Genomic DNA, 14,405 nt, shown 5'->3' on the forward strand with positions numbered 1-14,405 from the left:
CTTGCGTCCCATTCTGGATTTGAGATGTTTGAACTGAATTGAATTGAAATGTAAATTCAGAATGCTTACGCAGAAGCAAATAATGTCACAAGTGCAGCTGGGGGACTGGTTTGTGACAGTAGATTTTAAGGTTGCTTCATTCCATATTCAGATTGCACCAAAGCACAGGTGCTTTCTCAGATTTGCTTTTGTGGGCAAAGCGAATAAGTTTTGCATCCTTCCATTCGGACTTGCACTGGCACCATTTATTTTCAATTTCAAAATGCATGGATGCAGCTTTGATGCCCTTCAGGGTTCAGGGCATCTGCGTTTTTAATTATCTCAAAGATTGGTTAGTGCTAGTCAACTCTGAGACGTTTGTTGCTTAACACCGAAATGTCATTCTCAGTCATTTCAGCAATCTTGGGACGTGTGTAAACCTAGACAAGAGTGACCAAGGCAACAGACTCTATTTCTAGGGGTGGAGCTGGATTTGTGGGTGGTGCAGGAGCATCTGTCTCTAGATCACGTTCTGTCATTCTCCCATTGACTAGCAATGTTCAGAGTAGGATGCGTTCTCCCTACGAGAACATTTCACAGGCTTTTGGGGCTCATGATCGTAGCTTCCTCTGTCATTCCCCTGGGCATGTTGCATGCAAGACCTTTTCAATGCTGGATGAACTCCACAAATGGACTATAACCACTGAAGCTTGCGTTCAGTCTCTTCAAAGTGACACGTGGGTGCTACCAAACTCTGTTACCATGGAAACGGACCCGCCTTTTGATGTTGGGCATTCCGTTGGGACAGGTGTGTCGCCGCAAAGTTATAACGACAGATGGGTTGGGGTGCTGTATACAAGGGTCATCCAGCATATGGGGTTTGGAGGGGCCAGTGGAAATATTGGCACATAAACTATCTGGGGATGTTCATGGTGCTGCCGGCATTAAATATTTTCCTCCCAGAGATTCAGGGCAGCCATGTCCTCATCCGGTCAGACAACAGGATGGTGGTGTCCTACATAAATCGCCAGGGAGGAGTGCTAAGGCTGGCACATCGTATTCTTCCGTGGGCATAAGATAATGTGCTGTCTCTACGAGCTGTGCATGTCCCGGGCAGGTTGAATTTGGAGGCAGATCTCCTGTCCAGACAGGGCTTGATGCCCGGAGAGGGGACATTACATCCTCAGATTATGGAACAAATCTGGAGAAGATTCGGCAGAGCGTAAGTGGACCTGTTCGCTTCTAGCAAGACATCACACTGTCCCCTCTGGTTTTCCCTCTCACCCCCAGCACCGCTGGGCATCGATGTGTTGGCACATCAGTGGGCGACAATACATCTTTATGCATTCTCACCAATCAGTCTGCTGCATGCAGTTCTGCAGAGAGTTTAGGAGGATTGGGTTCGGCTTCTGTTAGTGGCGCCATTTTGGCCATCTCAAGTATGGTTTTTGACTCTGGTCTCTCTCCTGGAGGAAGTTCCTTGGGAGATTTCAGTCAGAACAGACATGTTGTCTCATGCTCTGGGCAGCATTTGGCACCCCCACCCAGACTTGTGGAAGTAAGGGTATGGACCTTCAGAGAGGTGCTCTTTTAAATGATGGGTTATCCCCCGCTGTGGTTGATACCACTCTGAACGCTAGAACTCAATCACCTAAGAAGCTTTATACATTCATTGGCATATTTTTGCTTCTTGGTGTACAGCGTGAGGTGAAAATCCAGTTCACTGCCATGTCAGTACAGTGCTGGATTTTTTGTAAGAGCATTTTGGGGCCGGGGTTGCCCTGGAAACGCTTTAAGTCTATGTTGCCACTATAGCTGCTTAACATGCACCTATCAATTGGGTCTCTGTCGGTAGACATTTTCTTGTCTCTCGTTTTATGCGTAGGGTACGCAGGCTTAGATCTTTTCATCCCATCCGCGTTCTCTTATGGGATTTATCTGTTGTTTTAGAGGCTCTCTAGGGTGCTCCATTTGAGCCCTTGGTAACAGTCGCTGATAAGTTTCTGACTCTTAAAATGGCTCTGCTAGAAGCATTGGCATCATTTAAAAGGGTTGGTGATTTGCAAGCCCTGTCGATCAATTCCTTATGCATGGATTTTGTGTCAGGGTGTTCAAGAGTGGTGTTAAGACCTCGTTTGTGCTATTTGCCCAAGGTTGTTTCTACACCATTTCGCTCGCAGACTATTAATTTTCAGGCTTTCTATCCTCCCCCATTTGAGTCGTCGGCGCATGAAAGATTGCATATGCTTTGCCCAGTTCGGGTGCTGCAAGTTTATGTTGACCGTACTAACAGTGGTGTAAGTCAGAGCAGTTGTTTGTGTGTTTTGGTGGCCGCAACAGAGGTATTTCGGTGTCCAAGCAAAGACTGTCTCATTGGCTTACTGATGCAATTTCAAGTGCTTACAAAGCGCGTGGTTTACCTTCAGCTTAGGGTATTCAAGCCCATTCTACGAGGAGCATGACATCCTCATGGGCTTTGGCTAGAGGTGTGTCCTTGAAGGACGTTTGCATGGCGGCAGGGTGGTCCTTTCCGCATACATTTGTTAGATTTTATAATCTGAATGAGGGTTTGACTCCTGCTTCCCAGGTTCTCTCTGTTGGAACAGGAGTAAACTCATAATTTTATACAGACGCTTTAGCTCGCTTGTGTGCCACTATATGCTTGCCACACAGGCATAGACAGTTGGCAGCTACTGTTCGCATGGCGTGAATGTATATTTTCCCCAATGTGACTACGCAGCTCGAGTTCCTACGAAAGGGAATGTCTTGGTTACGTGAAACGTGACCCTGGTTCCCTGAGTGGGAACGAGACACTGCGTAAACTGGCTATACTCTCTAGCAGCTGCATAGGCTCATGCCTTTCTGCAGAAAATCTGACTCGATGGCGCAAAAGCGAGTGCTTTTATGGGGCCTGTGACGTAGCTCCCTGGGGGCATCGCTTAAGTGCCACCAGCCAATAAATTGGCATGTTTGTACAAGGGCTTCAGACCATGTGACACTCAGGGTGGGTCCCAATGGGATTACGCAGTGCCTTGTTTTCACTCAGGGAACCAGGGCTACGTTTCACGTAACTGAGACATTTAATAAGCATTTTAATCCATATGTATTGAGGTTATGGTCTGAGGACATCAGGTTTTAGGAAAAGAAAGTGATAATTTAATGTCTAAATTTTAACAAAATAAAGAGCAAATAAAAGTAAATGTCAAATCTTGTGATCAAATGTCATGACACAAGAACCATTGAGGTTTGCTTATGTGTCACCATATTTGATTTTTTTGCTGTTTTGATCTGAATTAGTAGTGAATAACAACATAAATTACAGTCTGTTCATCATATAAAATGATCATATGTCTTCAGAAGAGTTGGTACATGTTGCATGTACAACTTTTGGCCACCTTTTGGGTGCTTTATTTAGCATTAGAGTGAGTCACTATCAACTCAATTGTACTGAATTTAGTCAACAAGCATTCATTAAATTACCTTCTTTTGTGTCCTGCAGAAGAAAGTCATACAGGTTTAGAACAACATGAGGGATTCTAGTGATCATCTCTTGTTCTAATTACTGAAATGTTGCTATTTTCTAAACTAATGGCAGGTAAAATTGTGGGACATGTTTTGTACCATATCTTAAGAATGAGTGATATACTTTCAAAATGTGATGTGGAGGTTAGAAAAACCTACTGAATGACGAATAAGATATAAATAGAAATAGTGAAAAAAAGGAGTATCTGACTCACTCAACAACTCAATTATCTCAACATGTTGCTGACCCGTTCACTAAATCTTATTCCAGAATTCCTGCATGGGTTACTGGAGAAAGAATAGGTTATTTGGAATTGACTATCTCACACTGATACACTGAGAAACATTAGTGAGTTAATTCCATTCCATTTCACTGTTAGGTATAGTTATACAGCTAGGTATATTGTTCTTCTAAAGATTATTATTATTATTAGGGCCCAAGCACTGAAAGTGCAGAGGACCTATTGTTCTTCTAAGGATTATTATTATTATTAGGCCCCACGCACTGAAAGTGCAGAGGACCTATTGTTCTTATAAGGGTTATTATAATAATAATAATAATTATCATTATTCTTTTCAAAGTTTTCGGTACTTTTGGGGTACTTAATATGCGTGAAAACTCTTGAAAGTTCAAAATTACAGTAATTAACTCCACCCAACAGGAAGTTGGTAATTTCGGATTGAATATGTATTTTTTGAAAATGGTAGGCCCTGAACTTTTGAATACTCCTTCTAGGGGATGCATGTGACTAGCACCAAACTTAGGCAATATTATGCCAAGATATTCCTTAGAATAATGTCAAGACACTGCTGATGTAAAATTGTAAAGTGATATTTGATATCGTAAATACTGTTGCCATTGCAAGTGAAAGCAGTTTTTAAAGTGAAATAAAAAAGCTACAGAAGTCTAAGTTTATTGTAATGAAAATGTAATGCACAAACTTTTTATTTTTATAAAAATAAAATGTAATAAAAATATTAACCGAAATGTAAAAATACTAGAAAATCAAAGCCATATGTCTAACCCAATTCTGAGTGGCAATTAACTTGAGACGCAGTATCAGAAATGTCCAATAGAGGGCAACCAAGCTCTACTGTTAAATGAATCCCAAACTACCACTTCTTAGTCCCTCTAGGATTTTGCAGGTCGTGTCTAGAAGGGATCCCTCTTTTATACGTTATGTATAGTCTAAGTATGTGTAACTATGTTCTTCAGTTAACTGTTTATCAAAAGAATGACAGATAAAGTTAAAGATCCGTTTAAGATGGCTAGCAAAATAACAACATTATGCTCATGAACTGCTTTTAATTTGAAACAATTTAAGCGTTAATTATACAGTATTAAGAAGATAGCAACATATGTGCCGCAGTGATGTACTTGAGGAATCGAGAATGGGTGGCGAGCACTCCTCGTTGCTGCGAGTTCTGCAGTTTGCACTCTTTTCCAGTCAAATCCCATAGAAAAATGCAAACAAATGTGTCCCCACCCAAGATATACATCCACTGAGGTGCAGATGCAATCTTTGTTAATTAAAATATATAGTTTCATATGGGCAGATTAGAACCTTCAACCTCTTATGTAATGAGTGAATTAATTACCACTAGACCACACAGTCAGACTCCTTATACTGGAGCTGATTGATGTACTTTTCCACTGACTTACAGTATCTCATGACCGACAATAGCACAAATACAGATGAAGTTATCAAATGTGTTATGTTAAATATTTATTTTAGAGCTTGAATTGATCATCAAGAATGACTTTTTATTAAAGCAGACCATTTAAAATAATCTTTTACTAGTGTTCATCGTTGCTGTGCGACTTTAAACGCCATGTATCATGAGCATGCTGTTATTTTACTAGCCATCTTAAACTGATCTTTAACTCTATATGTTGTTCTTTTGATAAACACAGTTAACTGATGAACACAGTTACACATACTTAGACTATACATAACAGACTGTGCATGTGAGAGAAGTTGACAAAAGAGGGATCCCTTCTAGACACAACCGATTTTGGATCATGCAAACTCAACCAATCTCCACATTATTTGCGGTGGCTTGCCATTTTTTATAATTCCCACAAATTTTCTGCAAAAAACACAAATATGAGGAAATCCCATCAATTTCCTTCATGTTTGACAGTGGCAAAACAAATGCTTGAAAAGCATGAAGCAGTCGCAACATATCCAAATGCACAGCTGCCGTTTGTATCATCTCCATAGTAACAGTGAAAGCGTCCCCTCCACATTGTGCGTTCACTATCAAAATCCTTCTAAACTTTCACGGGACCACAGACAGGACACATACATCACAGCTAGCATTTCATCTTCCCCCTGCGTGCTGCGAATGAGACACAAAAACACGCGTTTATACAAAGAATCCCTAACATACACTTAAAATGCCCATTAGTTGTGTAATAAAATGTGATTAGAATTTAAAGTGCTATTAATACAGTAGGCTATGAATCTGAAAATGGCAAAATATGCTGAATGCTTGTATGCTGAAAGTAAATGTACATTAATGTTTTTACTAATATAAACATTTTAATTGTATAGATATATACAATATACAGAATACGACAATATGACAAAAATGGCAATTTTCGTGTATGTAAAATTTTTTAAACACTTGTGGAATTTAAATGTGTCAATAAATATATGCTCAAATATATGAACTCTAATTGTATTTGTTCGTATATGGCCATATACCAGATTTAAATATCAGACAATGTAATAATGGCAACAGGCCAAATTATTGAATCCTCATTTGTGTTTATAGCTTACAGATTTATTATACGTCTATTTTTACCACTGCAAAACAACAGCAAAAAATGCAGCAAATTGCATTGCAAAATTTGAGAAAAGCCGCAGCAAATTCAGCCATTTTGTAATCCCAGCTAGCCAAATTACATGGCCATTTCCTAACTGCACCGTAATTTGATGACCAAACGTTCATCGTGGCAATGTAACTGATTACGTTGTGAAACCGGAAAAGTGAAATTCCTGGATTCGTTGCAAAACGTAACTTTGAAACGGTGCCAATCCATCATGACGATGTTATGGAAACATCTGGGATCAATAGTGTCATGCTGGGGGGGGGGGGGGGGGTTTGCAAAGGACCCAAAAAGCAGAGATGATGGTTCAATGGTTTTATTAACAAAGTTGGCGATGTCAAGATAAGGCACACCCAGGGCTGGCTGCAGAAGGCTGAAATCCAGCAAGCCGCAATGGGCTAGTGAAGAGTGTGTTCATATGATAAGTGTGTGCGATGTGGAAGTCAGGAGCAATCCAAAGAGTGTCCGTTGAAGCTGGAGTGGTGCGAAGCAAAGCCCAGATGATATACTCCCGAGACACGGGCAGAGACCGAGGAATCCTGCTCCACATGAACTGGGCACAGAATTGGCAAGGGTGATGGCAAACAGGAAGGTAACCGCACCTCTACAGACAGGCAACCAACAGACACACGAGCATGCTCCAACTACACAAGAGAGCACAGTTAACATGACAGTGAACAGTAAACTGGCAAAGAAAGAGGGGAAACACAAGGAATAAGTAGGGAGTGCAATCAGAGTGAAGCAGATGGAAACGGGCGAGTAAATCATTGCCGTGATCTGCGTCTCCCCGAGAACGATCAGCATTCCCAAGGAAACGCTGATCACGCGTGCCGGCTCCACCTGTGAGACACAAGGGAGAGAGAAAAACAAACAACAGTATGAGCATGCACAAATGGTTGTTTGTTGGTAACCAGTTGTTAATTTTTGCTTTTAATAATTATCATTTAGGCGGATATGCAGTATTCTAACCTAATTTATGTCCTCATTTGCCCAACATTAATTTAGATGCTATTTAAACAGTTGTGCGTATGAATAACGATTGCAGACTCAAAGTAAATGTACTTCATTTATTTTGACAGTGAACAGAGAAAAAATGCAACAATAAAAGAAATTGAAACCTATTGCCACAGAATTGCAATGAAATTACAAGCCTAAATGACTTCTGTGCTCATATTAAAATCTACTTAGTCTATTTTAACACCTAATGCCTTGAATTACATTTGTTAATTTAATTTAAAGCCAAGGATACATAAAAATGGTAAATGACTTCATTAAAATATAATCTTTAGATCTACATATTTTTTCAATAAATAATTCTATTAAATTATAGCAAAAATGTAAAATTAATCAGTTAGCAAAAACATTTAAAATTACAATTAAAAATAGATAGACAGACAGACAGACAGACAGACAGACAGATAGATAGACAGATAGATAGACAGACAGACAGACAGACAGGTAGATTCTCTGAATTCTCTTAACTTTTAAATACTCCTTCTAGGTGATTCAAAAGACTGTCACCACATTTAGACAACATTATGCCAAGACATCGAAGATGCTAAATTGTGAACAGATTTTTCAATATCGAATGGTGTTGCCATGGCGATGCACTAAATTAATGGCAAAAATAGGGAAACAAGAATTTTCTTCTGCGTGCATTGTGTGATTTAGATTAAAACTGAGCTGTATGTTTTTTCTTGGGGGCTAATCACATGGATGTGGGTCACAGTCATAGTGCCACCAACTGGCAACAGACTTTGAAATAGTCCTCTTACATTTACCCAAATCGCTTCAAAATTGTTTAGACACTGCTGATGGAAAATTTTGAAGGAATGCTTGATAGCTTTAATAGTGTTGTCATGGCAGTGGATTACATTACATGAAGTTGTAGTCAAACTGGAATGGTGGCATATATCTATTACACATTGTGTGATTAGGGTCCAAGTTTACATTAATGTTGAGTTGTTGCTGTGTCCATCATGCATTGTTTTCCAAAAGCCACCAAGTGGAAATGGACCCAGGGTGCTTGGGCCCATCATCGCTGCTTGCAGCTATATTTATTATTATTATTATTTTCAAGGTTTTCAGTACTTTTGGGGTAATAAATATACGTGGAAACTCCATTAGGGCTGGGCAAAGTTGTGGGTGGGTGGGGGGGGGGGGGTTGGTCTCTGTAGTGCCCCCTTGACAATGGGCATGTAAGGGGGGATCTGTAGCACCCCCATTTTCACCTACAGTCACCAAAATTGGTACATATATAGTTCTTATCATGCCGAACAACTTTCAAACTCACAACAGGAAGTTGGCCATTTTGAATTTTCTGAAAATTGCAGGCTCTGAACTTTTAAATACTCTTCCTAGGGGAGCCCTCTTGTGTTTACATGCATTGCTTCAAAATTCTTTAGAATAATGTCAAAACACTGCTGATGTAAAATTGTAAAGGAATATTTGATATATTAAATACTGTTGCCATGGCAATGCATTAATTGTTATTATACCTTTCTTCCTATATCTGGATGTTGGCATGCTTAAAATTTCATTAAATTTTGCAAACACCTCAGAGTCGTCAGCCAATAGGACTGGGCAAAAGTTCACACATGGGCGAGTAGGGGGGCTCTGTAGCACCCCCTTTAAAATGGGCATGTAAGATGACCTCTGTAGCACCCCCATTTTCACCTACAGTCACCAAAATTGGAACATATATAGTTCTCATCAAGCCGAACAACTTTCAAACTAACAACAGGAAGTTGGCCATTTTGAATTTTCTGAAAATTGCAGGCTCTGAACTTTTAAATACTCCTCCTAGGGGAGCCCTTTTGTGTTTACATGAATTGCTTCAAAATTTTTAGAATAATGTCAAGACACTGCTGATGTAAAATTGTAAAGAGATATTTGATATATTAAATACTGTTGCCCTGGCAATGCATTAATTGTTATTATTCCTTTCTTCCTATATTTGGGTGTTGGCATGCTTAAAATTTCATTACATTTTGCACACACACCAGAGTCATCAGTCAATAAGACTGGGCAAAAGTTCACACATGGGCGAGTAGGGGGGCTCTGTAGCGCCCCCTTTAAAATGGGCATGTAAGATGACCTCTGTAGCACCCCCATTTTCACCTACAGTCACCAAAATTGTAACAAATATAGTTCTCATCAAAGCGGACAACTTTCATAATTATAGTTATTAGCTCCACCCAACAGGAAGTCTGCCATTTTGAATTTTTTTAATATTGCAGTCTCTGAACTTTTAAATACTACTCCTAGTGTATTCATGAGACTGTCACCTCATTTAGAGAATATTATGCCAAGACATTGAAGGTGCTAAATTGTGAACAGATTTTTTAAATATCATACAGTTTTGCAATGGTGAGGCATTAAATTAATGGTGAAAAATGGGAAATAGGAAGTGTCTCGTATCTTCTGTGTGCAATGTGTGATTTAGATCAAAACTGAGATGTATGTTTAGTCTTGGGGGCTAATCATATGGATGTGACTATTTTGGGTCACTGTCATAGTGCCACCACCTGGCAGCAGGAAATGTGGCTTTTGCAACAGACTTTAAAATAGTTATCTTATAATTTCCCAAATTGCTTCAACATTTTTTAGAATAATGTCAAATGCCCAATGCATGTGTCCATCTTGCATTGTTTTCTGAAAGCCACCAGGTGGAAATTGACCCATGGCGCTTGGGCCCATCATCGCTGCTTGCTTTTTTACTCTTTCTTTCACTCTTCCCCTTTCTGACTCCATCTCTGTCTTTCTCCGTGGAATAAGGCAGTTGCAGATGTATTTTTAAAAGCCCATGGGCCCTGTCCAACACTGGAATTACCTTTATTTAAATGTCTCCTGCACTACACATAGAAATCACTACAGTTGGTGTGGCAGTGGCCTCCTATACCCAGGAAAGCAATGTTCTTTCATTTCTTCCATTTCTTTATCTCACTTTTTTCTTCATATGATTGCAAAATCCATCTCTATCTTTCTGTCACAATGTCTCCCTTTCCTCACATTCTTCTTTCTCTTTTTCTCCCTCTGTCATTTCAACCTGCAAGTCTGCAGTCCCTAGTTACATGACGCAAATAATTATTTAGCCAGCTCTAATGAACATCCAGCAACAGTGGGAGGGAGAAAGGGCCTTAGCAACACAAGGACTCTGCTTTAAACACTGTCTGGCTTTTAGCATTTTAGTATTCTGCTCAGACAGGCTGGCACGACAGAGCTTTGGGGTCTTCCGCGTGAATTATTACAAGCTGTGTTGCTTTCACAAGCTTTGTAAGAAAGATAGGGTCTGAGTCATGCATGGAAAGCAACGATATTCATTACTCTGTTTGCAATGTGTGAGATTGCTTGAACATACACGGTTAATAAAAAAAAAAAAAAAAAAAAAAAAACTATTTCAAAGGGGGTGTGACCAAAAGAAAATTGAGAACAACTGCTGTAATACCTATAACATTGTCATTGTATTTTTACAGTAAATTTCTGCAAATCTGTTTCACCATGATTTAGCTTTTTTTTTTTTTAATGTATAAAATCCCAAATGCATCATATTAACACAAAGACTGTAATAAAGAGAGCAAAAATTGCTGTGATTGTTAAGGGAGAGTTTTAAGATGCAATGGTATGTCTAGGCCAAATGTTAAAGTTGTCAAGGAAGTGACAAGAAAACAATTTGGGATCAGGCCTTCCATAGTAAATAACACTAAATAGTGTTTTCTCAAAACAGCCATTAAAATCTTAAGTTGTTAGCTATTGAACATCAGTATAAAGTCTGGTCCATTCTGACCATGAACTGTCCATTAAGACAGGAAGAGACCATCTGAGTGACTTGTAAAGTAGCCAGTGCCATTTAGAGATGGGTTTATCAAATAATAGAAATAGTCGATACCACTGACATGGATAAAACTGTATACAAACGAATGTACAGAAAACATTTTTAAAAATTGGTCAAATGTGTTTAGATTCTGTGAAAAGAATTTCTGTCACAAAAAAATAAAAAAAACATGGCATGATTTTTGGTGCCAGACGGGCCGGTTTGAGTATTCCTGTAACTGCTGATCTCCTGGGATTTATTGCCATAAACAAAAAACATCCAGTGAGTGGCAATGCTGCAGACGGAAAAGCCTTGTTGATGAGAGAGGTCAACGGAGAATGGTCAGACTGGTTCGAGCTGACAGAAAGGTTACAGTAACTCAGATAACCTCTCTGTACAATTATAGTGAACACAAATAGCATCTCAGAATGCACAACATGTCAAATCTTGAGGCGAATGGGCTACAACAGCAGAACACCACATCAGGTTCCACTTCTGTCAGCCAAGAACTGGAGCCTCAGCTTTCTGTTCTGATTGTAGCTTAGAATTTTCTTAAGTGCTTTTCAGTTTTGTGTGCAATATACGTCAGACAGTCAGTGAATGCATTGTGGTCTGTGGGTGTGTCATCTGAGGCTGAGACTAGTTAGAAACCAACTTCAGACATGAAGCACAAAACAAGGAATCCAGACTACCAGACTAATAGTCTAACAAAGTCTAGTCATCACCAATTGTCGTTATCTACTATCTTCATGAGAAGTCTATGTAAAAGCTCAAGTAGTGATTTATGTCAAGACCTTGTTCTTGAGTACATACTCACTGGAAATTGTCCTTACCAGCTCTCATCTCCTCACAGCTCTCTTTGATTTTCCTGCGGCAGACAGCAGCCAACGCAATGAGCAGTCCCAGCAAACACAAGGCCAGGCCAACCGTCACCCACAAAGCCACCGGTGGGAACACCATATTCTGAGCTGCAAACAGAGAGGAAGAGAAAATGAGAATGTATTAAAATGATGCCATATTTGCTGTCATTATTGTTCCAGCTCTACCACCGCCCTCATAATTATTACCTTCATTAGCATACATAGCAACACCATTACCAAATATACCAAACAACAAACTCTTCATCACATCTAATTTAATTTAAATAACAGCGCTCTCAGAGTTAACAGTCTAAATGGCTGATGACTGGTGATTGACAGGTGATATTAAAAGGGTACTTAAAGTATTTTAAGGATACAGCAAAAAATGCATCTCAGTCGGGAGTCTGAAGCTTCAGTCTGATCCTGTCTTTTCTTTTAAGTCCCCTTGGAATTTCCTCTCAGTATGGTGCATCATAAAACTAGTGAAGTTCTGAGGCACGCTTTTTTTTTTTTTTTTTTTTCTCTTTACAGGCTCCCAGATGAGTATCGAAAGACTGTTATGTTGTCACAACACAATTTTTATTTATTTTTATTTAATTTTTATTTATTTAATTTTATCAAGACTAGTAGGCTACTATCTTCTCAGCTCTCAATGTGGATAACTGTCCATCAGACTGCATGGCACAAACACGCCACCCCTGAGACAATTCAGCCTCAATATCAGAGGCAGGGTCTGGGCGGGTGCGGAAAGTAAACTGGTCAGTGATACAGAGAGAGATATTGCAGCCTTCAAATTTCCCCAGGGTATTAATGTGAAGGAGGGAGAAAGAGAGAGAAAAAGCTAAATAGCACTAAGACTGTCTGGCAGTGCAAACAAAACATGGTGGTGCACAATCCACCTAGATAATTGAAAAACAAAGTAAAAAAATGAGCTTGTGTATGGTGGGAAAATGACAAATCACCTGGAGCTTTCAAGCTATAGGGCTCGAAGAACCGGAATGATAACACAGAGCCAAAAAGAGGTCAGTATGCATCATGGATCATTTTTGTAGAGAGAATAGTTGTCTATAAAAGAAGCAGCCCTCTAATCTGCACTATAATGCTCTGAAAAAAGAAATAATTGCTGGCACACTATATAACCAATGAAAAACATGGTCTCTTAATAAAAAAGGGATGGTCTTTAAATAACTTGGGAGACTAACTAGATGTTTCAACTTTGTCTTTGAAGTTTCTCCTAACATTACTTAGTATATACTATATAAATATAGACAATTGAGACAACTGTTGTGATGCAGTAAGAAAATAGAGATATGAAATTGATGTTGATAGCATAGCACAGATAATTTGGTCTTGAAAGGAAATATTTTGTATCTAGACTTTGGTCTCTTGCCAAATATCAGCAAAGTTTGAGACATTGTTGAGATCATGTCTGACACTCTAGAAGAGACACTAGGGTGAGATTACTGGGGTATTTTTCTCAATAGAAAAATCTGAGAAGTAGGAGACCTCAGAAAAAGTCTCCATTTACTCTCCATGTAGTTTCATTGCTGTCTTGGAATAACAATTGATAGTGGTAGAGCATGGTGCTAGCAATGTCAAAGTCATGGGTATGATTTTACGGAAACATATTAATAAAATGTATAGCATGAATCAAGGTGCTATGGATTAAAGCATCTGCCAAATGTATACCAAATGCAAAACCTCCAAAAGCTGTTTAAAGATGCAGGAGCATTTTTTGTTTGAGCCCACATAGTGGAATTTTATCCACAACTCCAATAAATTCATTTACAGAACTTTTATTAGGCCAACGAGAAATTTTAGATGCAACCAGTCACTATACATTTGGAGCTGGAGATGGAGAGACCTCCATTTTACATTTTTTACTGTGAGTATGCCTACTGTGTGTTTGTGTGAACAAAACACAAATAAAATGTTCATTTACAGAGGAAATACAGATTTGTCTGGCAGCATTGTGTTTCCTCATTAGCTGGTTTTCAACAGCAGGGTTCAGTATCTGCCACGGTGAGCCAGTACACAACAGATGCTTTTAGGCCCATGTGTACAAGCCTGTTGTGTTTCCAACTGAAACCGTTTCACAGTATTACCCTGCATTTGATGAGCCATGAGCAGAAGAAAACGGGACTAATTTCAGTTTTGCAAAAAACTCACACATTCCACTCTGTTCCTTAAAGCTGTTAAATTTTGTAAATGGGAAACTGACAAATGGACATGGTTGTGGGCTTTTTTTCCAGCATCAAGATTTAAGGATAAAATATATGTATTATGAAATGTGTTCACCCAAAAATGAAAATTCTCTCATCATTGCCTACTGTGCCTACTTTTATATCTGAATGTCACATGTGGTACTGTTTAGTTTCACTTTCACATCTGAAAG

The 14,405-nt window shown here is 39.2% G+C and overlaps 1 protein-coding gene across 4 annotated transcripts in view; it reads right to left on the reverse strand.

Moving 5' to 3' along the window:
- The window catches only part of LOC127455690 (CD276 antigen-like), a 160,507-nt gene that overhangs the window by 48,480 nt on the left and 97,622 nt on the right, over window positions 1-14,405 (reverse strand). For 3 of the 4 annotated variants that reach the window (XM_051723745.1, XM_051723746.1, XM_051723747.1), the window contains exon 5: window positions 11,984-12,118. In XM_051723745.1, the coding sequence (XP_051579705.1) occupies window positions 11,984-12,118 (135 nt within the window). Of the gene's footprint in view, window positions 1-6,649; window positions 7,178-11,983; window positions 12,119-14,405 lie in introns of those variants that run through there. The other variant, XM_051723744.1, reaches the window with a different exon arrangement.

This window comes from Myxocyprinus asiaticus, chromosome 18, assembly GCF_019703515.2.
Source record: "Myxocyprinus asiaticus isolate MX2 ecotype Aquarium Trade chromosome 18, UBuf_Myxa_2, whole genome shotgun sequence".
NCBI classification, from domain to species: Eukaryota; Metazoa; Chordata; class Actinopteri; order Cypriniformes; family Catostomidae; genus Myxocyprinus; species Myxocyprinus asiaticus.